Source organism: Mesoplodon bidens (genome assembly GCF_964165515.1).
Source record: "Mesoplodon bidens genome assembly, chromosome: 4".
NCBI lineage: Eukaryota > Metazoa > Chordata > Mammalia > Artiodactyla > Ziphiidae > Mesoplodon > Mesoplodon bidens.
In genome coordinates this window covers 65,610,030-65,637,958 of record NC_138160.1, presented here as the reverse complement: position 1 = coordinate 65,637,958, position 27,929 = coordinate 65,610,030, and the positions used below count along the sequence as shown (strand labels likewise).

At 38.2% G+C, this 27,929-nt stretch overlaps 1 protein-coding gene across 1 annotated transcript in view; it reads right to left on the bottom strand.

Annotated features, from left to right (window-relative positions):
• Positions 1-9,435: 9,435 nt before the first annotated feature.
• Positions 9,436-27,929, bottom strand: part of MSH3 (mutS homolog 3) — a gene marked incomplete at its 5' end in the record, with an annotated part of 184,857 nt that continues 166,363 nt past the window's right edge. The window contains 5 exon segments of the mRNA XM_081231819.1: positions 9,436-10,029; positions 10,031-10,121; positions 12,481-12,652; positions 18,204-18,333; positions 22,687-22,873. Coding sequence (XP_081087945.1) covers positions 9,952-10,029; positions 10,031-10,121; positions 12,481-12,652; positions 18,204-18,333; positions 22,687-22,873 — 658 coding nt within the window. The 3' untranslated portion in view covers positions 9,436-9,951.

Here is a 27,929-nt window from a genome sequence, read left to right as displayed (position 1 = left end):
ACTCAGCTAGGAACCAAAAAGTACTAGACTCACTGTAATATTTCCCTTATATTTTTATCTAGAAGTATCTTTAGGCTGCCTGCTAAAGTCATGGGATTTGAGAGGGTTTTTATTTACTAAGAAGAGAACACACTCCTATTTGTATTTCATCAGGATTTCTTTCTATAACCCATTCAAGAGAGATTTAATCCTAAGAGTATAAGGATCTGCCATTATCATTAGTACATTTATTCCCACCAGTATCTAGCTTTATTCCATTCCCCAAGAATTGTAAAAAGCTTTTCCATGTCACGCTATATACATTTCAACATTAACTCTGGATTCATCATTTAAAGATCTTAACTCTTCATGAACACACTAACATTTCATCAAGTTTATTGTGTAGTAATGAAAACACTTATATTTCTCCATAGCTACCAGATATTTTTAGTTATATATTTATTTATTTTAAATTTTATTTATTTTTTATACAGCAGGTTCTTATTAGTTATCTATTTTATACATATGTATTTATTTATTTTTATTGAAGTATAGTTGATTTGCAATGTGGTATTAGTTTCTGATGTACAGCAAAGTGATTCAGTTCTATATATATATATATAAAACACACATATACATATGCACATATATATTCTTTTCCATTATGGTTTATTATAGGATACTGAATATAGTTCCCTGTGCTATACAGTAGGACCTTGTTGTTTATTTTATATATAGTAGCTTATATCTGCTAATCCCAAACTCCTAATTTATCCCTCCCCCACCCCCTTTCCCCTTTGGTAACCATAAGTTTGTTTTCTATGTCTGTGAGTCTGTTCCTGTTTCTTAAATAAGTTCATTAGTATCATATTTTAGATTCCACATATAAGTGATACCATATGGTATTTCTGATCAGATATTTTTATCTTTCCTTTAGTTATAGTCTCCCTTTCAATTTTAAGATGTTACTGAATCTATAAATACATAGTACAAAATGTTCTGTACTTCAGGTATTTCACTAATTCAGATGAGTATGTCAGAATACTCCTCCAACCAGGCTGAACCAGTGAGGTTTTTTGTTTCTAGAACGCTGATTTCCAGTGTATTCACATATTGCACAAACCTCCAGCACTTTCATGAAATTAGGTCAATCACTTGTACTGGTGCCCAAAGTTGCTGCCAAGCTCATAGTAAAGTGAAGCTGGGTAAAGTGAAGCTGCCATTCTGGACAGAACTGACTAAGCAGAGTAGATGCTTGATCTTGGGGTTGCTACTCTCCAGGCCAACCAGCTGCTCATGTGGTGGCCCAAGACAAGCTACCCAACAGGAAAAACCATGGTAAACTGAACCAATCAAGTCTGCCTTCTTAGGGCATCTGAAGAAAAAAGGAAGTAAGAAAATGGTAGTGGGGGCAGAAACAGAGACCGTTGGAGAGAAGGCAGTAAGCATAAGTGACGGAAATGCAGAGGCCAGAAAACAGAAACAGAGTACAAAGTCAGTAATGGCAGAGGCAGCAAAAACAGAGAAAAACTGATTCACTACAATGGTGGAACAGCTTCCACATAGGGAGAAAACGAACCCTGTTGCTGATGAAATAACTAAACAACAGAAATAGAACTGTGTATGCTATATTCTGAAAATCATTCAAATTTCTCCTCTTCCATAAGCCCAAGTTAGGCTGCTGTTTCTCTTTTCCTTACTCTCAGTGTATCCTCTAGTGTCTTTCTGCTCTTGCAACTTAAAATAGAATCTATCACTATTAACTAAGTTTGCAGTTATTCACTTAAACACAGATCAATGAATTTATGATAAATTGCTATTCTGAAGGAATCATTTTAGTCGAAAAAACACCTTAACTGTGGTTAGACATTTACATAACATTTTATTTCTTCGGTTTTGAGGTTAGTAGCTAAATTGAATATAGTAAGATGTCTTGCAATTGGCTACCTACACTCATCTGCTACCAATAAACGTAGTTTTTACATTTAAATAAGATGCCTTGAAGTCTCTGGTACTTTCCTCTGTAGAAAAGTTATATGTTCAACTTGCTCCCTCCTATAAATGAGGAATTGCATTTTCTCACTGCAAGAGAACACTAACTCAATAACTTTTTTATTCAAACCTCACTCAAGGTTTCTATCTGACATAGGAGTGATTGTTCTGGGAGCTTCTAATACTGCAGGTTTGTTAAACCACTGCTGACCAGCATTAATTTACACAGGGACCTGTAAGCCTGCTGCTTACAAAGTGAGAGTTAATTTTTGGTTCCATCAACAACTCTTTTCTGACTAAGGTCATCTTGTTTTTGTGCCTACAGTGAAAGAATATTTTAGAACTTAGCTTGTGTACTAATAATATGAAAGCTACTGTTCACTAGAAAATTATAGTGCTCAAGGTCATGAAGCAGAGCTGATGCTTGGAAAGATTTTCATTATCTCCTTTCCTGATTATGCTCTACATTGGCTGGAATGTTACTTAGGATATAAAATACCATTATATCAGAGAGCTTACGAACAGTTTGAGGCATCATGCATGCTCTTTATGGACACTCCTTTAAGTTTCATAAAACAAAAATGCAACTTTCTGTGTTTCTTTTGCCTAATATTCTGTTACAAAGAAATGCAAGGAGTTTGGAGAAATTAAAGGCCCACCGTTATTTGCAGAACTGACTTCTTATGAATAAGAATTTGAAGGCATTATGACCATGCTTCTCATAACTCAATTCTTTAACTATCTGCATCAAGATCACTTATGAGACTCATTTCAAAAATAAGCTTTCCTCTTGGTACTTTCCACTCAATTTTGCTGTGAACCAAAAACTCCTCTAAAAATAAAGTCTATTTTAAAAAATGAATCTGGATACAGACCTTACACTTGTCACAAAAATTAACTCAGAATGGATCACAGACCTACATGTAAAATGCAACACTATAAATCTCTTAAAGGATAACAGAGAAGATCTAGATGACCTTGGGTATGGCAATGACTGTTTAGATATAACACCAAAGGCACGATCCATGAAATAAATAGTTGATAAGCTGGATTTCATCAAAATTAAAAAAACTGCTCTCTGCAAAAGGCACTGTCAAGAGAATGAGAAAACAAGCCACAGACTGGGAGAAAATACCTGCAAAAGACACATCTGATAAAGGACTGTTATTTAAAAAATACAAAGAATTCTTAAAATGCAACAATAAGAAAATGAACCTTGCAATTAAAAAAACAGGCAGAAGGCCTATACAGACAGCTTACCAAAGATATATTGATACATATGGCAAATAAGCATATGAAAAGATGCTTAGCATCGTATGTCACTAGGGAATTGCAAATTAAAACCACAATAAACCTACACACCTATTAGAATGTCCCTAGTCCAAAATACTGAGAACACCAAATGCTGGCAAGGATGTGGAGCACCAGGAACTCTCATTCATTGCTGGTGGGAATGCAAAATGGCACAGTCATTTCGGAAGAGAGTTTGGCAACTTTTTACAAAACTAAACATACTCTTACCATACAACCCAGCAATCACACTCCTTGGTATTTACCCAAAACTGTGTCCACACAAAAACTTGTACACAGATATTTATAGCAGCTTTATTCGTAATTACCAAAACGTGGAAGCAATTACAAGGTCCTTTGTAAGTTGAATGGATAAACTGTAATAAAAACAGACAAGGAAATATTATTCAGTGCTAAAAATATGAGCTATCAAGCCATGAAAAGACATGGAGGAAACAAACACATATTACTAAGTGAAAGGAGCCAATCTGAAAAGGCTACATACTGCATGATCCCAACTAAATGACAGAGGCAATGGAAAAGACAAAACTGTAAGACAAAGGTTGTAAAAAGAGCAGTGGTTACCAGGGGTTAGAGAAGAAAAAGGGATGAATAAGCAGAGTATAGAGGATTTTTAGGGCGGTGAAACTATTTTATATGATACTATAATGGTGGATACATGCCACTAAACACTTGTCCAAATCCATATAATGTACAATGCCAAGAATGAACCGTAGTATATATACCATGGGCTTTGAGTGATAATGATGTGACAATGAAGGGTCATCGATTGTGACAAATGTACTGCTCCAGTGGGGGATGCTGACAGTGGTGGAGGCTGTGCTTGTGTGGGCAGAGGGTACGTGGGAAGTCTCTGTAGTTTCTCCTCAATTCTGCTGTGAACCTAAAACTGCTCTAAAAAATAAAGTCTATCCAAAAAAAAAAAAAGTTCCCTGGGTTCCATACCAGAGTTACTGAATTAGACAGAATCCTGGAGAAGTGTTATGATCCGAGGAATATGAGTTGTAGCAAATCTCTTTGGAGACAAGACCACTAATCATGTAGGGAGAAGTGAGAAAAGGAAAGGAGAGAGAAAATGGGAAAGAAGAGATGAGGACACAAATGAACACTGACTGATATTCTTGTGTACCAACCTCAAAGATTCAGATTCAGCAGAGCTAAAGTGAGGCCTAGAAATCTGTATTTAAAACCTCCTTAGGTGATCCTGAAACTACAATGAGGTACCACCACCTCACATCGGTCAGAATGGCCATCATCAACATGTCTACAAATAATAAATGCTGGAGGAAGTGTGGAGAAATGGGAACCCTCCTATACTGTTGGTGGGAATGTAAACTGGTACAGTCACTATTGGAAAACAGTATAGAGGTTCCTCAAAAAACTAAAAATAGAGTTACCATATGATCCAGCAATCCCACTCCTGGGCATATATCCAGACAAAACTATAATTTAAAAAGATACATACACCCCAATGTTCACAACAGTACTATTTACAGTAGCCAAGACATGCAAACAACCTGAATGTCCATCGACGAATGGACAAAGATGTGGTGTGTGTGTGTGTGTGTGTAAAATTGTGTATATATATATGTGTCTGTATATATATATATATACATATATATATATGTATATGTATATATACACAACGGAATATTACTCAGCCTTAAAAAAGAATGAAACAATGCCATTTGCAGCAACATGGATGGACCTAGAGATTATCATACCAAGTGAAGTTAAGTTAGAAAGAGACAGACAAATACCATACGATATCACTTATATGTGGAATCTAAAATACGACACAAATGAACATATCTATCAAACAGAAATAGACTCACAGATAAAGAGAACAGACCTGAGGTTGCCAAGGGGGAGGGAGGGATAGGGGAGGGAAGGATGGGAGTTTGGGATTAGCAGATGCAAACTATTATATATAGTATGGATAAACAACAGGTCCTACTGTATAGCAGTATCCTGTGATAAACCATAATGGAAAAGAATATGAAAAAGAATATAAATATGTATAACTAAATCATTTTGCTGTACAGCAGAAATTAACATAACATTGTAAATCAACTATACTTCAATAAAATTTAAAAAAATAAAATAGAATAAAACCTCCTTAGGTGATTCTGATAGAGGGCGGGACATCCCTACATCCAATGAAGGAGATTCATGGAAGTAAGGTTTTAAAAAAAGGAGCATGAGGCTGAAAAGGAGGTTAAAATGGCACATAATATTTCTGATGTAGAAAATAAAATGACTTCTGAATGTTAAAAAGAAAAAGGATACAGTCAAAGGCAATGAAAGGATGATTTGAACAAAGGACAAAACAACTAGAGAAAAGGGTTCTTTGTCCCGAGATCAATAATTATTTCTGCCAGACGACAGCCCTGCTGTGTGTCTCATGATCATATAGGTGCATACTCTTCACCATCTTCATCGAGACAAGGCCAATGACAAAGTTATCTCTGGGGATTTAGTCTCAAAAACAGATTAGGTTGTAAAGCTCTAACATGCCAATAACCAGAGTGGTAGTTTCTAAATGCCACAATGTAAAGCATTTATTATAAACAAGCAAAAAACAACTGGCAGATAGTTCAGATAAAAATCAGTTCATACAGTGGGTTAAAAAAATCAATTTTTAAATTTTTTTAAAAAATTTATTTATTTATGGCTGTGTTGGGTCTTCGTTTCTGTGCAAGGGCTTTCTCTAGTTGCGGCAAGTGGGGGCCACTCCTCATCGTGGTGCGCGGGCCTCTCACTATTGCGGCCTCTCTTGTTGCGGAGCCCAGGCTCCAGACGCGCAGGCTCAGTAATTGTGGCTCACGGGGCTAGTTGAAAAAAATCAATTTTTAAAGACATTCAAAATCCATCAAGTCGGTAAGTGTGTCCATGAATTAGCACCTAAAACTAGGGTAACCACGTAATTTATTATTCAGAACAGGACACTTTTGAGTGAAAGAGGCTCTTAACAAGTACACCAGGAAAACAGGTGTAGACCAGAATGTCCCAGATTCATCCTAGGCAAACCAGAATGGATATCTCCCTAATGGTAATACCTCTTTGAACATTAATAAACCTAACGATAATCATCTATACTAACCACAATGTTCCAAAGAGGAATTGAAGGTAATTACAAAGTTAGAAACCGCAGATGGTATTAATCCAGGTTCCTTTTTCTCTCCACCCATGTTCTTAGTGTGAAACATCAAATGACACTTTTATAATTACTTGGCACAGCAGTAATTAATACTGATCTTGGAACTTAGTAAAGCTCTACAATAATTTGTAGACCACATTGGAATCAATCTAGTCTTTACTCTGGAATTCATGCAGTGAGCACTACTTCACCAGCTACCTTACCACTACCACCAAGACAACAGGCTCTAACTTGGACAAACTGGCAGAAGAAATTTTAATTTTTTTGTTTTAAGATATAGTATACTTCTATATGGATCTTGAATCCCTAGTGAAATAGTATCTTGATTATGAAACGAAGAGTCATTTCGTTGGATTTCTAACATGAAAGGGTTTGGTTTTTCTTTTTCTATTTCAACATTTATTGGGGTTCTACAGTATGCCATGCTTTGTCTAAATGATAGATTAAGCAGAGGAGAGAGACCAAATGACGGTCAATCCAATGAAAAATATTGCTTAGTCACTTGTAATCTATGAGACTAGTGGTTCACAAACCAGACTGCACTTTAGAATTATTGGGGGGTAGCTCTAAAAAAAATCTTGTGGGGGCTTCCCTGGTGGCACAGTGGTTGAGAATCTGCCTGCCAATGCAGGGGACATGGGTTCGAGCCTTGATCTGGGAAGATCCCACATGCTGCGGAGCAACTAGGCCCGTGCGCCACAACTACTGAGCCTACGCGTCTGGAGCCTGGGCTCCGCAACAAGAGAGGCCACAATAGTGAGAGGCCCACGCACTGCAATGAAGAGTGGCCCCCACTTGCCACAGCTAAAGAAAGCCCTCACACAGAAATGAAGACCCAACACAGCCATAAATAAATAAATAAATAAAATTTTAAAAAAATCTTGTGGCTTGCCACATAAAAATCTGTACATAAATGTTCACAGTAGAACTATTCATAATAGCCAAAAAATGGAAAGAGACCAAATGTGTATCAGTTGATGAACGGATAAACAAAATGTGGTATATACATATAATGGAATAGTTTTCAGTAATAAAAAAGAATGAAGTACTGCTACCTGCTACAACATGGATGAACCTTGAAAACAGTAAGTTAAATGAAAGAAGCCAGACACCAAAGACCACATATTGTATAATTCCATTCATATGAAATGTCCAAAATAGCAAATCTATAGAGACAGAAAGCAGGTTAGTGACTGTCTAGGGCTGGGGATTTGGGAGAGGAATAGAGAGTAACTGCTAATGACAACAGATTTTAGGGTGATAAAAATGTTATAAAACTGACTACAATCATCAGAGAAATGCAAATAAAACCACAATGAGGTATCAGCTCACACCCCTTTGGATGGCTATTATCAAAAAGACAAGCAGTAACAAGTGTTGGTGAACGTGTGGAGAAAAGGGAACCTTTGTACCCTGTTGGTGAGACTGTAAATTGGTACCGCCATTATGGAAAACAGTATGGAGGTTGCTCAAGAAATAAAAAATAGAACTACCATACCATCCAGCAATCCCACTTCCAGGTATGTAACTAAAGGAAATCAAATCAGGATCTCAAAGACATTATATCTAATATTAGAATTGCAGCACTCCTTAAGTTTGATACCTGGAGTACATACCCAATCAATGGCATCTTTCCTGCCAATCTCCATGGCATGTGTACAATCTTCATGTCTAAGACTCTGACACAACTTTCCCTTCAACACCTCAGCACCCTGGCTGGGAAGGAGCCTCACTTAGAATTGCAGTTTGGCAGTGCTGATCTTCTTCCAAACTTGGAGCAGGACTGACCTCCTGCAAATTGGCTGGCTGGCTGATATCCTGCTTTATGTTAGAGAATCTACCTTGTAATATTCCACATTGTCACTTGCCAGACACTGTGGACCGTCACTGCCTGGACACACTGCTCCTGAAACTCTTACCTGCTTGAATGTTGACACTGGCCTGGGCAAGCCAGAGATAGCCCCAACTATCCACTTGGATATGACCTGTGATTGCTGGTCCCTGCAGCTCCCTCAGGCATGAGCGTGACATTCCTGGATTCATCTCCTTTTTCTGCTGGCGTGCCAGTAAGGTTACGGCACTACCTCTGTTAATATAAAACATTTATGGTCTTATGGAGTATTGAAACATTGCTTTAAAAGTGTTATTTTTAAAATTTAAAGAGTAAATCCCAACTAATTCTATTTGGAGATACATTTGAGAATTTCACTGTATGTTAATATTTCTGGAAGGATGGAGGAATCAAACTACATCATATACTAACTCCATAAAGGTGGGGAATCACAGGGCTAAAGCATGAGTGACTCAAAAGTGTAGCAACCAACTGCTCTTCATCACCTTGGGGAGACTTAATTGACTGTGTCCAGGGCTCACTGTAAGAAATGATCTAAAGGGACCTTCCCTGGCGGTCCAGTGGTTAAGACTCCACGCTTCCACTGCAAGGGGTGCAGGTTCCATCCCTGGTCGGGGAACTAAGATCCCGCAAGCTGCGCGGTGCAGCTAAAAAAAAAAAAAGAATCTAAAGAAGAAATTAGAAATGTGGCCATCAAGTGAAGGCATTTCACTGAGTAGGAATGAAAACCGAGTGGGAAACAGGATGGGAAGCCTTTGTGCAAGATCATATATTTAGAAACAAAAAGAATATGGATATGAGAAGCCAGGTTGTAAGTGCTATAAAAAGCTCAGGGACAAAGCTGAGCACTGTCACCCTAAACGTGCAGGGAGGGAGCATTGTTATGAATCAACATAGCTATAAGGTTCAATACTGGGAAGATCATACATTTGCTATATCAGTTCGTAGAAAGGTCCAAAATGAGAAAGCTCAGTTTTGTGTACTTGGGAGGAGCAGCAACCTTGGTTCCACAATTAAACCTAAAAAGTAACAAATGTCCCAAATAGTTGAGAACCCCCAAATTCAACATGAAAAAAAATCATATATAGCAAGTATTTATCAGATGTTTATTACTTGAATGACAAATAATTTAATCCAACAATCCTCAAATTGCTTAAAACTATGACAATATTTAGCTTTTCAAATTTCATATGACCTTACTCTTTCTGTGCTCTAGTTTCTAAAAGCCTGATAATTCTATTTCTCTTCAAAAATTCTTATGCTTACAGTGAATAAACTGGTGGCATTATAAAATTCTTTTAGTTCCAATGAAAAGGTATATTCCTGCAAGGCATTTCAACCAGTTGCAAATTATCTGAACTGAAACAAATAAGATTATGCATTAAATTTTTATATCACTCTAAAAGTTCATGAACTGTATATTCTAGCACTCCAGGTTTTACTTAGAAGTTTTTGATTTTATTTGAATCTTACCGTCCATGAGATTTTCTAATGACATGATAGAAATCTTAATATTCAAAAGTGTTTATACTTTTAAAAGGATGGCAGGAACCTGAAACAGACTTTCTACACAAAAGTCCTCCCTGTTTCTAACAGGAATATACCACGGTCAAGTTTTATGCTCAGGTCAAAGATGGGCTGTTACTAGAGAGTTGTTTTATACAGTTGGTATTTTTAATTCTCTATTTTTTGGTTCCAAAACGTAGTCTTCATTTTCATCAGGAAGAGAAGTCTGTAATTTCTTCCAGTTTGAACTCATCCATCCACTTTTGCAAATCATTTGCATCATTTATCGTCCATAACTTCGCAAAACACTTTAGTCTTTTCCTGGAGAGAAAATAAAATACTATTTCTTTTATAAATGAAATTGTTAGAGGCCAGTACATCTCATGGAAAGCTATGAAAAGTCTGTAACATTAGACTCACAGGTAAGGTCCTGTGGTTGGGAAACTATGTCAGGATGCATCAGCCTTCCTGAGAAACAAATTTTTCAGTGCTGCTACTATAATCAAGAGACCAAAGTTGTTGATCAGCTCTCTTGCCTCTGGGGAGGGGAGAGCCCAGCTTCCTCCCTCTTCTAACTCAGCCAGAGGCTATGTGTGCTCACAGGATGAAAAGTAAAATTGATTTAATAAAATAATGCAGGCTAAAAAAATAAATAAATAAAATAAAATAATGCAGGCTATGGAAAGAGTAAAATGCCAACATAACAGAGACCTACTTAGGGTCTGAAGAGGGAGTATTTGAGTTCCAATCACTGCTCCAGCACCAACTAGCTGCGTGACCCTGGTTTCCTGGTCAGCTTCCTACCCCCACTTAGCCTCATTGTCCCCAACTATAACATGGGGACGACAGCAGTACCTATCTCACAAGGCTGTCGTAAGGATTAAGTGAGTTAATGTATATAAAGCAATAAGAACAGTAACTGGCACAGTGTCTAGGCTGCTGCAAAGGACTGACTGCCCAGACTTGCTGGTGCACACAGCAAGCATTCAATAAATATTAGCTATTACCAAACCCACATGAACGCACGGGATTCAGTTTGCTTTCTTTGACCTCGCCAATGGAATCGATGTGACAGGCACTTTTAGTGAAAAGGAAAAACAATAAATGCAGTGTATCCTGATAAATCATCAGATTCCATCCCAGTGCAACCTCTTTCTATAAGTCTGTCTTTTTAAGATAACTTTCTAGATTTCAAAATGTCATATACTAGTTGGAAGAGTTAAAATATTTATAAATAACCTGTGAATTTCACTGCTCTTGCTTTATAGGCTATATAGCAGCAACATGTATAAACTCTCATATTTTATCACCATCTTGCTTATGTATCTTTAGTAGTAAAGTTTTATTCTAGTTTCTGTAGGGAAAAAGAAAAATAAGAAGACAACAAGAGAGGATTTAAATCAGCCCAAAGAACTAAGGGCTAAGCTTATTTTTAAACTCTCATAGATGATTACATTTCTCTCTAGAAAAATTTTATGTTAATCTATTTTGTTACAAATAACTAGAAATAAGCGGTCACTGATTACATTTGTTTCTAACTTGGCATTGAGGAAAGGATCCAGAAGAGAATGTCAACAGAGGAAACGATATGTCTTTTATAGTATTCCAGCACTTTGGACCTGATTCACCACCATTTACCACTGCAAAGTGTGGAGTGCAAGGCAGAACCACAGAGGAAGGAAGAGGAGAAAGAGAAGTTGGTTGCACAACTGTACGTCAGTATACAAGTTGGCAATTGTTTAACTAATATTAGGTGTTAATATTTCAGTATTTAAATAGGGGATGATTTCCAGAACTAAAACATATTCTTACAGTATAGTGGTCAGCCAAGATGTTCTATTGGACTAACAGCCTGTTCACTCTTGGTCATATGGTTATGGACCAGGGCAATCATGTCCTGCCCCAGGCCGATCAGACTCTCCAAGCAGAGAAAGAATGGGGTAGGAGGTAGGGGAGGAGCTTATGTTGTTTTATAATATAATCTTATATTTGGGGAAAAAAGGCTATAATTTATTATTTATTAGTATGGTGTTTTCCTAGGAATATCTTCCTTCCAAAGTACGTCTCAGGTTTATATGAAGATTAGTATATATACTGACTATATACTTGCTGGCTATCCAGGGTAAAAAGTGAGTGCATTCACAAAAGCGTTCCTAGATGATGGAGAAGTCGGTTAGAATGAAAACTCTGTCACAAACTAATCCACAAAGTAAGTGACGTGTGGATACTGACTCTAATCAGCTAGTTATGTGATACTATTATTTTCATTCCTGTCCTGACAGAATTCTTCATTTCTGAATGCAACCACTGCATATCTGAATGCAATATATGAATAAAAGAAGTACTCTAAACATTTTATATATTGAGGTTAACATTAGTAATTTTTTGCATAAATATTTTAGGCAACAAATGTGTTGTACATATTAAGAAGTTAATTCTTTAGAAAAATGATTAAAAGAACCAATTTATCAACTTAATAAAAGATCTGACTAGAGAGGCATGAGTGAATTCACGTGAGCTTTGGTAAGAGCTGTTTTCATTTTATTGTAATTAAATGTTTCACAATACTTGAAGAGACACTTGAAGGAAGTTCTGATGTTCATTTACAGGACAATCCTCTTCCTGGGACAACTTGGAAGATTTCATTATAAATCAAAAAATGCAGCACAATCATTCTGACCTTTTCATATTTACTAATCCTTCCAGCTCTTTTGATTTGCTAGCTGCTTTCTTTAAAATTTCTCCAGGAACATCTGCTAGTTTAGCCACATTGAGTCCATAACTCCTTGCTGCAACTCCTCTGGTTATTTGATAAAGAAAAGTGACAAAATCAGGAACCTGGTCTTCTTCACCTAAAAAATAGTTAAAAAAGAGAGAGAGAGAGAGAGAGAGAGAGAGAGAGAGAGAGAGAGAGAGAAAGAAAACCATTCTTGAAAGTTGAAAGAAATTAGAGGATTAAAGACAACATACAAATTCTTATAACTTTATTCAATTAAAATTTATAACCTGAAAAAGAAATCCATTGTTCCTAATCCCTTGTTAGCTCCTTTTATCAACACTACATATCTAGAAAAGGGTAAATACTGCTTTGAAAATGCTTTTGAATTTAGAATCTATCTTTTAGCTCAGTTAAAATGGTGTTTAACAATTACTCATTGTAAGCTAAGAAGTATTTAGTTTTATGCTGTTTGCTGAAAAATTTCCACTGACCTTCTATATCAAAAAAGTGATTCTGATACGTGGTACAATACAATTTCTCCTTTAAAAATAGATTTAAAAAAAAGTGTTTTCCAGTGGAAGAATATATTCATCAGTCTTGTAATACACTCTGTAAAGTAACATATGTAAAAGATGTTTCTAAGAGTGCTAGAAACAAAACCACAAAAACAGATAAGGAAATATTACATGTTGCACAGTTTAAATAACAAGACTGAGAAATTCTGGCTTATTAAACATCCTAGTTAACTAAGAGCTATACATATTGAAGTGGATGCTTTGGTACCACCCAAATCCCACTCAGGACTGAAGGGTTTACTGCCCCAACTGTCAGGAAGGCTGTTAAGCTTGCAACTCTCAGCTGTGTGCTCCCTTTGGGAACTTCCTCAGCTGAAGAGAACTGCTTCACCCAAGGTCACGTCCCATCTTGGGCAACCTGCGTCCAGTGACTGGTTGCTATGGGGGTTTGTAGGCAGCCTCTAGGATGGCCACCAAAGTTCTCTGCCTCCCTGTGTTCAAGCCCTTGTGTCATTCCCTCTCCTTGAGTGTGGGCTGGTTCAAAGGACTTGCTTCTAATGAATAGAATATGACAAAAATTATGGCCTGTCACTTTTGAGATTACATCATGAAAGACTGTGGCCTGTTTTGGGCACTCTCACTTTCTTTCTGGCTTGTTTGCTCTAAGGGAAGCCTGTGGTCATATTGTGGGCTGCCCCATGGAGGTCCCATGGAAAGAAACTGATGTCTCTGGCCAACAAGTCAGTGAGGGCCTGGAAGCCTACCAACAGCCACGTGAGTGAACTTGGAAGTGGCTATTCTGAGGTCTGCCAACAGCATGTGAGTGGGCTGCGAAGTGGATTGCCCCAGTCAAACCCTGAAGCGACTGCTGCCCTGGCCGATACCATGAGGTAGCCTGTGAGAGACTGTGAGGCAGAGGTGTTCAGCTGAGCTGCCCCTGGATTCCTGCTCCACAGAAATTATGAGATAATAAATATTTGTTGTGCTAAGCTGCTATGTTTTGGGGGGTAATTTATTATGCAACAGTAGATAACTAATAAAAGGTATAAGGCCTGGCTCTCTCACCCGAAGTTGAGGTAACTCTGAAGGACCAACCCTCGTCAGAGCTCTCTGCAGGGTGGGCTGAAGCCTTATAACTGTAACACAGCCCAGGACTGCCCAGTCCTGCTCGGGTGTTGATGGTGAGAGCGCTCCCCAATAAACTCTGGCATGTAAACCTCAGAATCTGCTTCCTCAGGAACCAGTCTACCACATAGTACATATACATGAAGTTAAAACTTTTAAAGAATTGGGATACAATGAAGTACAATAATACAAAGACAAGACTGTGAAGGGATTCAGAACAAGGCTCCCCAAGATGTGCCACTCTGGCGTGCAGAGTGTCTGGGGCTGAAGACAGGGGAGGTCCAACAGGTTCAGGAAGGGCTTTTTAGCTCCCCCTTCAACGGCCTAAAAGAATTTAGATGGAGGTAGCCGGGGGCCCTGGCTCAGAGACAGACTGTTACCACAGAGAACATTTATCTGAATGACCTATGTATAGGGCAAGACAAACATCTAATTACCAAATATCTGTTTTTCTTATTTCCCTGTGAATTACCCTCCTCCCCTTTGATGCCCCAGTCTCATATCCCATTCCTTAGCTCAGGATGGCATAGAAGCCTCAACTGCCTGACTTGCCCTCATATTCTTATGAGGCCCCCATAGATACATAAGTAAATTTGGTTTTCTCCTGTTAATCTGTCTTATGTTAATTTGATTATTAGACCAGCCAAAGAACCAAGAAGGGTAGAGAACAAATTCTTCCCCAACAGCTGCATACAGTTTAATCTCTGATAAACCTAAAGCAGCTTGGGATTATGCAGCTTTTATTACAAAATTCAATATAATTGAACGGTATTGCAAAAATGTCCAAGATGAACCAGATTCACAATGATTTCTGAGACCCTAGTATACTTATTATAAGTTTATCAGGAGCTTTTCTCATATATTATTTCATTTGATAAACGTGTATGCTTTATTCTTTTATCAGCTAAAAGCTAAAAAGCCAAAAGACTGAACACAATGGAGAAAAAGGATAATGGAATTTTCTTTAATCTCCTCTAAGAATTCAGCAACAGACAAATAATACCTTTCTAAGGGTGGGTGCTAGAGGTGGGAGGTGAAAAGTATGCTGACACTATCAGGAATACATAGACTAAAACTCACATTACAAAGCACTAAGAATACCTTTTGCCTCCAAATAAAACTTAAGGAACACAAAGAACAGGTGACAAAGTGGGTAGGAAAAGACTAGGAAAGAAGCATGTAGAAACCAGTACCTGCTAACCTGGATAGTTTGTTACCCTTCAATGCTCACAAGACATTTTCATTCATGCAAAATCTTAAAAACTTTACCTTCTTTAGTTGATATTATTAGTAGCCTATCCAAAATCTATTCCACCTCTAAGAAAACCCTGATTTATAAATGAATTAACTCCCTGACCATTTATCTCAGGGAGCAGTGTCCTCATATCCAGCTCCAAATGTTGATCCCAATTAGTCTAGGCTGACCAAAGTTATCCCTTCCATTCTTACTTCTAGGAATTGGTTTAAGAATGATCATGTGATTCAATCCTGAAAATAAGATAGGACACTGATGAGATGCTAGTGGGTATCTAAGAAAAGTTCCCTTGCTCCTAAGAAAGAGTCACAGGAAAAGCTGGTCCCTTTTATTCCTTCCGACATTGTCAATTCTGGATGCAATGCCCAAAAGAGCTGCAGCCATCTTGCTGCTAGTCTGATGATGAAACCAGCAAGGCAGGAAGGCAAAGCCTGGAGAACTGCATAGAAGAGGAGCTGAAGCCCACTCTTCCTGAGGTGCCTGTAATACGAAATTATACGTATCCTCATCGTCTGAGCTGGTGTGAGCCCAAGTGTTCTGTTACTTGCAGTCAAATGCACAGAGGAGAGGTTAAGAGACTTCCTAGGATGACAGCAACAGCTGGGCAGCAGGCCTAGGAAACAACCAGTTCAGATGAGCAGGAAGACAAAGGGCTCCAGGAAGAATGAAACCAGTGGGGAAAACTGGAACCAACAGGTTCAGTCATGTGGAAAACTGTCTAGAGAGGTGTTTTGCAAAGCTACTGGAGGATACAGGAACTTTCAACAATAGACTCAAATAAAACAATGAAAGAATAAAAACAATTATCACCTTCAAGAAAAACATTGTAAAAGAAAGAAAACATACTTGGCTCATGAGTAAGCAATACCTACTGGCAGTAATAGTGAAAACAATGAATGTGAATGAAACGGAAAAAACGTGAAACTACTATACCAGGAGGAAGGGGGAGGGAGGGTGGAAGACCCTCATTTAACAGAAGTCAGTAAATACTGTGTCAGGTTGATGAACCAAGAGATAGGAAAATAAGCACAGTATTTAGAACTATGGAAGAAATGGATGAAAGAGTCAAAAGCAGTTGCCTTGGGACTGGGATTGGGAGGGGCCGTGGAGTAATAAAAGGATGGAAGCAGGGGACCACTGCCTGTTACTGTGAGTCTTTAGCATTATTTAGTTTTTAAATATTATGTTCATGAATAAAAATCTAAGTCAATAAAATAAGATGCCAAAACACTTAAGATGTAAGGGTCTGAGTTAGTAGTCAGTTCACATCAAACACTTACCACTGACCCTTCCCTGCTAGTGAACTCTGTTTTGTTTATCCCATTGGATTTTAGCTTATAAGCTCCTCCTGTCACTTTGGATGCAGATGAATAGATACAAAACTGCTTCCATGAGAGAATTTATGCTGTGTTTTTCAAGACCGCATGGTGGTGAAAGGCCAGGACTGCCTAACATTACATTTATCTTAGGTCCAGTGCTTTGTTCTATTTGGGCCAGTTGCCTGATATCTTTTTCAGGTCCATCCTTACTTATTACTTTTCCAAAATAAAATTTGGACTCTGGAGTATCTTTGATAATGGATTTTCCATTGTAGCACACCAACTGCATAAACCATCACTGGCCCACAGCTTAAAAGAAATTATTATTGGGCTTCCCTGGTGGCACAGTGGTTGAGAGTCCGCCTGCCGATGCAGGGGATGTGGGTTCGTGGCCTGGTCCAGGAAGGTCCCACATGCCGCGGAGCGGCTGGGCCCGTGAGCCATGGCCACTGAGCCTGCGCGTCCGGAGCCTGTGCTCCGCGATGGGAGAGGCCACAACAGTGAGAGGCCTGTGTATCGCAAAAAAAAAAAAAAAAAAAATTATTACTGAACAGGGGGGAAAAAAAAAAGCTAAAATCTACTATATTACTTACAGCGCTTGAATTTTTTCTATTGGCTAATGATGTTCTTTTTCACGAAATGTTTCATTTCTGTGACTTGAGTAGTAAGCGGAAGGCTAGGAAAAATACTGTGGCTCCCATATACCATTTCTAGCAGAGCAGAAGAGAACTTGCAGGCAGAGGATGTAGATTCTAGGCTCAGTTCAGCCCCCACCCAGGTGGCTGACATGGGGAACCCACTTTACCTGAGATTCACTTTCCTTGTCAAATTAAGACAACATGTATGGCCAGTATAGAGTATTACTCTTAGTAAGTAATTAATGCTAAATGATATTTTGGGAAATGTATTGAGTTTTTTTTTTTTTTTTTTTTTTTTTATGCGGTACGCGGCCTCTCACTGTTGTGGCCTCTCCCGTTGCGGAGCACAGGCTCTGGATGCGCAGGCTCAGCGGCCATGGCTCACGGGCCCAGCCGCTCCACAGCATGTGGGATCTTCCCAGACCGGGCATGAACCCGTGTCCCCTGCATCGGCAGGTGGACTCCCAACCACTGCGCCACCAGGGAAGCCCTATTGAGTATTTTTAAAGATAACTAATACACATGACTGTTAGGGCATCTTTTCTGAGATGGATCTAAGAATAAAACCTAAATGACACCCTCACCCCACCTTCTTCTTGTAGAAAAATGAGATAAGGAGGGCCAGAGAAGGATTCAGACATGGTGAGGATAAATGCAAATTCTATCTGACCCTAAGCTTAGAGAAAATGAATTTGGACAAATGTCAATTACAATCAACATTCACAGCTTTTATGATTAATAAGCAATAAGTTCATCCTCCTATGAACTTCAAGTTATAAATTATGAAAACCAACAGAATTCTAGTTGTACTTACTGCAAGAACAATTCATACCTGGGTCCTGTTTGCTTTCATCCTCGTTGACCAAGAATCCCATGTGATAATTCCCCACCTGTTGTGAGTAACTTTTTTCTAATTCACAGACTGGTGGATAATGGGTAACAAAGAGGGTTAAGGATTTCACCTAAAGCAGTGAGACATAATGAAAGTTATTTTATTTTTAAATTTTAATTTAAACTTTTCTCCAACTTTATTTTGAAAAATTTCAAACCTTCATAAAAGCCTCAAGACAAGTACAATGAACACTCATGTATTCTTTATCTGGACAACCATTGGTTAATATTTTGCCATATTTCCCCTTTCCTCCTCCCTCCCCCTCTACACACACACACACACACACACTTTTTTCCTGAACCATTTGAGAATTGTAGACATCATGACACTTGGTCCCTAAATACTTAAGATTCTATCTTCTGAGAACAAAAACACTCTCCTATATAACCAGAATAAAATTATTACACTCAAGAAGTTTAACAATGATATATCACTATTTACTAACACATAGTCCATGAATTTCCCTTACTATCCCAATAATGTTCTTCAGAAATTTCTTTATATTAAAAAAAAAAAATCAAGACTCATGTGGTACACTTAGTCATGCCTCTTTAGTCCCCATTAATCTAGAACAGTTCCCCAGACTTCTCTTTTTTCACTTCTATGTCTTTAAAATTTTTGAATTATCCAGGAGGGCTGTTTTGCATAATCTCCCTCAATTTGGATTTGCCTCATTCAATTCAGATTAAAACTTATTACCAGCAATATTATATATATACGTAGGTGACATACCCTTTTCAGTATATCACATCAGGAGGTACATGATGTCAATCTGATCTATTATTGGGGATGCTAAAGCTGATTATTTGGTTTAAGTGTGTGCCCAGAAGATTCCTTCACTGTACTGACACCCCTCTCCTTTGTAATTAATAAATAACTTGGGGGTGATACTTTGAAACTGTGTGAATATCATTTTCTCCAACAATCTTTCATCCAAAGGTTTTACTATCTGTTGATCATCATTGCCTGAATCAGTTATTATTCTGGTAGTTAATAAGTGTCGATTAAAAAAAACAAACAAAGCGTTCTCTATTAGCTGGAATTTTGTAAAGTAGAGCTTTCCCTTCTTCCTCCCTACCCTCACCATTTTAAAATTTATTTTTGTGTTGTTAGTATCAGTACAGACTTGTGGATTACTTAACTAGGAATGTTTTAAAGCACAGTTATATGTGTTCTAGAAATCCCTATCTTAAGGGAAGTTAACACCAAATCTTGGCCTAAAAATTAGCAGAAGAGGGTAATCAAATTGAAGAACTCCAGTTTTGATTCATCTGCCATTCGCCTTATTAAAAGTCAGAACATATGCCTTTTGTCTAAAAACAACAAATAAACCTATTAAGGCAGAATTTCTTTGACAAGTTGCTCTTAAAATCTGCCCTGAAATATCTTAGGACCAGCTGTCTCCCCAGTGTCCCTTCCCTGAGCTGACGGGCATTTCTAGCTGGAAGACCTAAGGGTTTGGGTTACACCACTGCCCCCCTCAAGGCCATTTTCACCCTGCAGCAGCAACATGTAGCCTCCCTGACTCCTCCTTTTCCTCCCTTCCCCATCCCAGCAATCAAAAGACATCATGAAAAATCAAGATTTTCATCCATAAAAAAGTTAGGGACTCTTGTTCCTGAAAAATCCTCTTCAATGACTTAACTCCAAGGTAAACTTTATCTAAAACTAACACTTTCTTCATCAACATTTAAAATATCCAAAAACTGCTACAGAAGCAATGAAAACATGACAAACTCAATTCTGTCTTAATTTGTTCCTGAAGGTTCTTAAATGACTCTGAAATTGTGACAAACTGCTTTTGGCAGCCAGCCTCCAACATGGCCCCAGATATCTTCGCTTCCCAATGCTCATGCTCTTGAGTAGCCTCTTCCACACTGATCAGGGCTGACCCTGTGTAGTCAACAACATGATGGCAAAATAAAATGCACTGCTGCTTCTACCTTGGCCTCTTGGAATGCATCCTCTGGGGGAAGCCAGATGCCACTCTGTAAGGATACTCAAGCAGCCCGTGGAGAGGCCCATAGCGAAAGAAATTGAGGGCCCTGGCCAATCGCCAGCACCAACTTGCCAGCCATGTGCGTGCGCCACGTTCGAAGAGGATCCTGTAGCCCTGGGTGACAACTTGACTGCAACCTCAGAAGAGGCCCTGGGCCAAAACCACCCAGCCAGGCTGCTCCCAAATTTCTCACCTCCAGATACTCTGAGAGACAATAAATGATTACTGTTGTTTTAAGCCACCAAGTTTCAGGGTATTTTGTTATGCAGTCATAGTAACTGATACACTGCTATAGAGTAGATACAATTAAAGGAAACTCGAAGTTGACAAATTCAGCTCTGTGATAATTTGTTCCTGAAGGCTCAAAATAAAGGAATGTCTTAATTAATCTATTTTTTATTAAATGAAAGATTCTTTAAATTCTGTAGTGCTTTACAACTTTCCGAAGTTTCATGCACATGATTTCATATAACCCCATAATAACCCTTTTTCCCCTTACCCCTAAAAAGCCCCTCCCTGCTTCCTTCTCCCCACTAGTTTGCTCTCTGTATCTGTGAGTCTGCTTCTTTTTTGTTATATTCACTAGTTTGTTGTATTTTTTGATTCCACATAAGTGACATCATACAGTATTTGTCTTTCTCTGTCTGACCTATTTCACTTAGCATATTGCCCATCCATGTTGCTGCAAATGGCAAAATTCCATTTTTTTTACAGCTAGGTAGTATCCTTTTTTTTTTTTTTTTTTTAGGTACGCGGGCCTCTCACTGTTGTGGCCTTTCCCGTTGCGGAGCACAGGCTCCGGACGCGCAGGCTCAGTGGCCATGGCTCACGGGCCCAGCCGCTCTGCAGCATGTGGGATCTTCCCAGACCGGGGCACGAACCCATGTCCCCTGCATCGGCAGGCGGACTCTCAACCACTGCGCCACCAGGGAAGCCCCCCTTTTTTTTTTTTTTTAACATCTTTATTGGAGTATAATTGCTTTACAATGGTGTGTTAGTTTCTGCTTTATAACAAAGTGAATCGGCTATACATATACATATATCCCCATATCTCCTCCCTCTTGCATGAGTAGTATCCTTAAATGAATGTTTAAAAAGTATGTTTTGGAGGCAGACATAGAACTATACTGAACCTGTAGTTTCTACAATGATTAAAGAAAAGTTCCTGAGCTATATCTTTTTGAAAATACAGAATTTCTTTAAAAGTAAAAAGTATTTATTTTAAAACAGAAAATGTGTCATTAACTATGTAATCTAACTAAAAGTTTAAACAAAAAACTGAGGGCCACAAAACTTTAAAGAAAAGGGGATTTTATTTTTGCAAAGAAATACGAGCAAAAATGTGCTTTTATTGGCTATTTAAGGAAGAAAGGAAGAAATGAAAATGGAAGGAAGACACAGAGACAAAGAAAAGTGTAAAAAGTAGAGAACAAAATAGAAAAAGAAAAACCAAAGAAGAGACAAGGTTCAGGGGCAGGTGCTAAGGTGAGAGAAAAAAGGAGAGATCAAAATGAACAAAAACAGAGACAGTTAATAAAGGGGACAGTTTGATGGAGATGACGGGGGTACAAAGTTTGACACAAACAAAAGTTCACATTCAGGTGCTTAGAAACGAACTCTGGGACTTCCCTGGTGGCGCAGTGGTTAAGAATCCACCTGCCAATGCAGGGGACGTGGGTTCGATCCCTGGTCAGGAAGATCCCACGTGCCGCGGAGCAACCAAGCCCGTGTACCTCAACTACTGAGCCTGTGCTCCAGAGTCCACGAGCCACAACTACTGAAGCCCGCGTGCCTAAAGCCTGTGCTCTGCAACAAGAGAAGCCACTGCAACGAGAAGCCCACGCACTGCAACAGAGTAGCACCCACTCGCCACAACTAGAGAAAGCCCACGCACAGCAACAAAGACCCAATGCAGCCAAAAAAAAAAAGAAATGAACTCTAAAAAAAAAGAAACACACATGCACTGAAAGTGTTACTAAGATAGAGACACCGAAAGATCAGATCAAAGGTCTTATAAGGAGATCTTCTAGGATATTGTTGAAAAAAGTATTTCACAGGGCAAAAATGGCACTATCTCTTATTTGGTTCTTTTCTCAAGGATTGGATTGCAGGTGGATGGGCCCTGCTCTTGATTTAGTTTGCCAAGGAGAGTAAGATACAGTTCTAGGTGGAAATATTGCCAAGGAGGCCTTTCTCCTACTGACCAGGTTTATTCTGCCTCAGCAAAAGAAAGCAAGACACATCAAAGAACTACAAACTTTACTTAGGGCCAATCTACCTGAGTTCCATGTATAGCATTTGAAAGATCAATTGCAGGAAAAGGATGAACTGCAGGATAATATTGAATATTTTGAAACCGAGGTCAGGAAAACAATTTGTATAGTATGCACCATTCCTGTACAAAAAGGTATGCAAGATACTTACATCTCTAATAAAATGCTCAAGTGTAGCATAAGCAATGGCGATTCCATCATGGGTGCTTGTCCCTCTTCCCAATTCATCCAAGATAACCAAAGACTGTGATGTTGCTTTTCTTATTATTTCTGCTGTGTCAGCCAGTTCTTCCATAAATGTACTCCGTCCTTTATATATGTTATCTGCAGCCCCCATCCTACAAACAAGATGACAAAATCCTGATTTTCCTCTGAACTTCATTATTAGGAAGCCAGACATTATTTTCTGAACAATAACTGTAAAAGATCCCTACAGGGGTCTATGTACTTTGAGCCAATAACAGCTGAAATTGTATTAAACAAAAGAAAATATGTTGGATATAAAGAGTGTCTAACATCAAACGGCACCTTATAGAAACATTCTGGGTAGAACCTGAGGTACTGGACAGAGCTCTTGAAAAGCAGGGAAACCTCTGACTTGGCCTCTTTCTGACCAATCATTTCAAATCAAGGTTTTGGTACTCACAGGGGAAAACAACGCTTCTCTGTATCACTGTGTGTAAAATCCATGAGTACTAGGATGCCGTACAATCAAAGGCTTTTTCCAGTGTTTCCTGAAGAAGATTCCACACCGATATTACAAATTAAAGTACCATGTTGAAATAATTTTTTTTTTTTTTTTTACTAGAACTAGAATTATGGAGGTTTAAATAACCTCAGACACCTAATACAGGTTCCTAAAGTGGACTTCATGGAACAGTGTTCTTAGAGATGTCAAGAAACAGGTTCAAAAGATGTAAGGGTTCTTTCCTGTAAGACTTCTTAGAGCCTTTAATATTCTACTACATCTTGTGCATTTCTTACACCTGATCTAGTACACAGCATTTCTAACTCATTTAACCATGAACGCTTGAAACTTCTCCTGGAGCACCTTCTGACAATAATGGTTTACAGAACACATTTGGGAGAATGTAAAAAGAAATCTGGGGGGAAAAATTAGGTATTTGCACTCCAGGTCATGCAGTTTGCAGCAAAACCTAGAATTCAGACTCTGACCCACTAGCCAGCTTTGTGGACGCTGGTGACTATTTTCTCAGCAAAATACCTTCATCAATTTAGTTTTTCTACAACAGTTCACATGTGACCTACAGCAGCATAATATGTCTCTTATTTCTGGAAAAACTCATGGTAAAACCGAGCCTTAACTATCCTGTGGCTGGAGCCACGTACTGGGCAGGAGCAATGGAGTATAATGCCCACCCCCTCACTTCCAAAGACTGGTGGCACCTTAGGAGACCTGCTCCAGTAATCAGTGGCATTTAGAACCTGTAATTAACGACATCTACGATGCAGGTGACAGTGCTGTCGATTCTGTCTCCTTTAAAATCGATAACTACGAAACATATTTTCTGAAATGGTGCTAACTCAGGAGCATTCTGGTTACTTTTTCAAAGTTTAAATCCTGTTATTTACCTCAATTTTCAATGTTTACTTTACTAATATGTTCCCTGCCACAAAGCAAGAATATTAAACTTTCCTATCCCTGCAACCGCTCTGAATTCTTCGGAACCATAATGTTTGAGTCTCACTTAACAATGTTTGATTTTATTCCTGACAGGTTGTGAACTGACAAAAAGAACATATCTTTCGCTGATAATAAAATAGCTCTGATAAGGCAAATATCTGGGGGGGGGTATCTTTGATTCAAGAGTTAGAAAAACAAGCAAGCACTGGCTAAAATTTTAATGCAACAGTTTACGTATACTTAAGTGCTTTCTAGAAACACTACGGTAACAGAGTGGTCTCACTGGGAACTGCAGGAATTGTAGAATGCTTTGGGGAAAGATATTCTAAGATGAGATTGCAAATCAGGAGGGAAGGCTGAATGATCAATCAATAAAAAAAGATGGTAGCTAATTGGCTCTTTCAGAAAAAAACAAAAACAAAAAAACAGACAACAAACAAAGATGTGTCCCTACTCACACCATATTCCAAAATCAATGTATATGAATTTAAAAGTTGAATGTAAAAATAGAAACCATACACATACCAAGCAGTCTAGATGAAATTTAATCTCTAGACAGGTGGGTGGATGGCTTTATATACATGGCATCAAAACATGTGTGTAGCAAAATGCCATGGTACCAACGTGTCTTACGGTATTACAGGGTTTCTGTCCTTAAGGAGGTCAGGCCAGATTTCAGGGGATCTTGGGTGTATTTTTATTAAACAATGGTCCCAACTCTACTATTAGACCAGTAGCTCTCAAATACCTTTTACCTTTTAAATCCTTTGTTCACATGAAATTTTACAAAGAAAATCACTCTGCCAATGAGATCAAAGGAACACTGATTTGGTCAAGAACCCAGCACTATGAGGCCTCACTTCCCCTTCTAGAGGGGGCTCTGTGGGACTCCTAACACCCTGTAGAACAGTCTGAAAGTCACTCCATTATAGGAGCCAAAACATTTTTTCACAATTCTATTTTTCCATAGCACCTGATGATAAGGTAGCAATGCTGCCCAGCAGACACTGAAGAAATGGTGGCGCCTTAACCAGTCACTGAGGCCACTGGGGAAGTATGTGTTTGTAACTGTGGGAACTGTTTATTGATAAAAATATTTTCTATTAACTTCTCTTAAGAAATTTCCTTTAAGGAATTCCTCTTCTTAAATTTATTTTTCCAATAAATCTCAGCAATATAAAGATTTTATATGATTCTGATGGACACAGAATTTTATCAATAAATCCATTTTCCTTTTGGTCTTGTTTACTAGGAAACAACTGGACAGCTCCTTATAATGACAAATAGCAACAGGGACTTTATCTTAGGTTTCTATCCTTGTCCTTGATCTTTGAATACCATTTTACTTTCTTATTGTCCTGCTCTATTGTATATATCCCAGTAAACTGTCTAAAATAAGGTTTGGAAATAAGGCAGGGTATAACACCATTACCAAAAGGTCTGTAATTTTCTATTAATCCAACAAGCATTTACAACACATCCTACTGGACAATGATTCTGAAATTTTTCAAATGTTAAACTATGTTAGAGATTTAAGGAATTCAGAACATATGTCATTATTATCATTCTGCCTGTATTTGTATTCAAATGCAGGGAAAAATGGAAAATGCATTCTTTAGGTTTCATCTCAGAGTAAGTTTGCTCTGACAGGTTACAGATATATGATTAAGAAAAAAAAAATCACTCTGATATTTTTAGGAGTGGCGGCTGACTAATCTTTCTAATCCCCTACTCCCTCCTCGTCTAACCCTTATATAGGTCAACAAAGCTTAATAAAGCATTAATGGAGAAAAGAAATTACTACTTTTTTGAATCAGTTTCTAAAATCAAGAACACTCATGAAAATTTGAACAAGGGTTTGTTTTTATGAGGTCTTGATATTCTGAGATAACATTCTAGATGTTTCTAAATTATAGCAAATAGGGTGGGGCTCTGTCCCTTCAAACCACGATCTCTGGGCCTTATGAAAGGAAGATGCTAGCATGAGGGAGAAATTCTGAAATTAACAGGTGGAAAAAAGGATGCTTTATATTGAATGATAAGTAATTGGAGCTTAAATATGAAAACCGTTAACTAGAGGAAATGATTATTGTACTGCATCAGGATTTTTTGGGACACACTTTAAGTGCTTTTAAAATAATATATAAGTATATATATTTTACATATATATAACTAAAATTTACCATTAAAAAAATTCTATTTATTTATTTATTTTTGGCTGTGTTGGGTCTTCGTTGCTGTGCTTTCTCTAGCTGTGGCGAGCTGGGGCTACTCTTCGTTGTGGGGTGTGGGCTTCTCCTTGTGGTGGCTTCTCTTGTTGTGGACCACGGGCTCTAGGCACGTGGGCTTCAGTAGTTGTGGCATGCAGGCTCAGTAGTTGTGGCTCTCGGGCTCTAGAGCGCAGGCTCAGTAGTTGTGGCATACGTAAAATTTACCATTTTAACACTTTTTAGGTGTATAATTCAGTGGTAGTAAGCACATTCACAATGTTGTGCAGTCATCACTACTATCCATTAGCAGAACTTTTTCATCATCTCAAAATAACCCATCAAAAAAATAATTCCCTGTTCTTCTCTCCCCTCAGCCTCTGCCTCTATGAATCTGCCTCTTCTAGTTCCTCAGATAAGTGAAATCATACTCTATTTGTCCTCTAAGTGTTTTGTATAGGACGGCTTTTATATTAGCTAATTTTGCCTTCTTTTTGGAATTGAAGATGTTCTACTTACTTCATTTCGCTAAAAGCTTTGCAGAATTCTGTACAGTATGGGTGTTTTAGATTGGGTTTTTTTTGCATATTATGTAATTTTTACAGAAGGAAATAATCTCCTGAATAGCAAAGTACTCTAACTTAAGAAGGATGGTTTAAGGAAGAAAAACAAAGTTAAAGTCTAGGAAGAGAAAAAAGGCTTCAAAAGAATACCAAATATTGAAAGATGTGTAGATACAGCATGGTATTTAAAAGGTATAAAAAAATGTGAAGTAGTAGATCTGTATCACATTTTCACATAAACATTAACCCAGCAATGGAATGAAATCACAAATAATTTACCACTACACGTGTGCATTTTTTTTTTTTTTTTTTTTTTTTTTTTTTTTTTCTTTTTGCGGTATGCGGGCCTCTCACTGTTGTGGCCTCTCCCGTTGCGGAGCACAGGCTCCGGATGCGCAGGCCCAGCGGCCATGGCTCACGGGCCCAGCCGCTCCGCGGCATATGGGATCCTCCCAGACCGGGGCACGAACCCGTATCCCCTGCATCGGCAGGCGGACTCTCAACCACTGCGCCACCAGGGAGGCCCTACGTGTGCATTTTTTAAAAGCCTGGAAGGCCATACACCTAAAGGACGATTTCCAGGTTGTGGAATTACAGGTGATTTAAATTTTTTTTTCTTTTTGAGCTTTTCTATAGTTTTAAATTTTGCACAGTGAACAAGCTTTACAGTATCATTAGAAAAACAAATGTTATTTTAAAAATCACAGTACATTTAAAACACTTTATACTCCACTGATACATTTAAAACACTTTATACTCTACTGTATCATTGTGTTAAGACAAGGTAAAATTATTGCAATTACCAAGATAAATAACCAGCTTTCTTCTACCAATATCAAAACACCTCATTAGCAGCAATGAAATTATTATAATAGATAATGAAAAAGGTTTCTTTATCTAGGGTAATTGTTTCTACTAACAGCTGCAATCAGATCACACTATGGTATTTAAAGTCAATTTATAACAGCTATTACAGTGA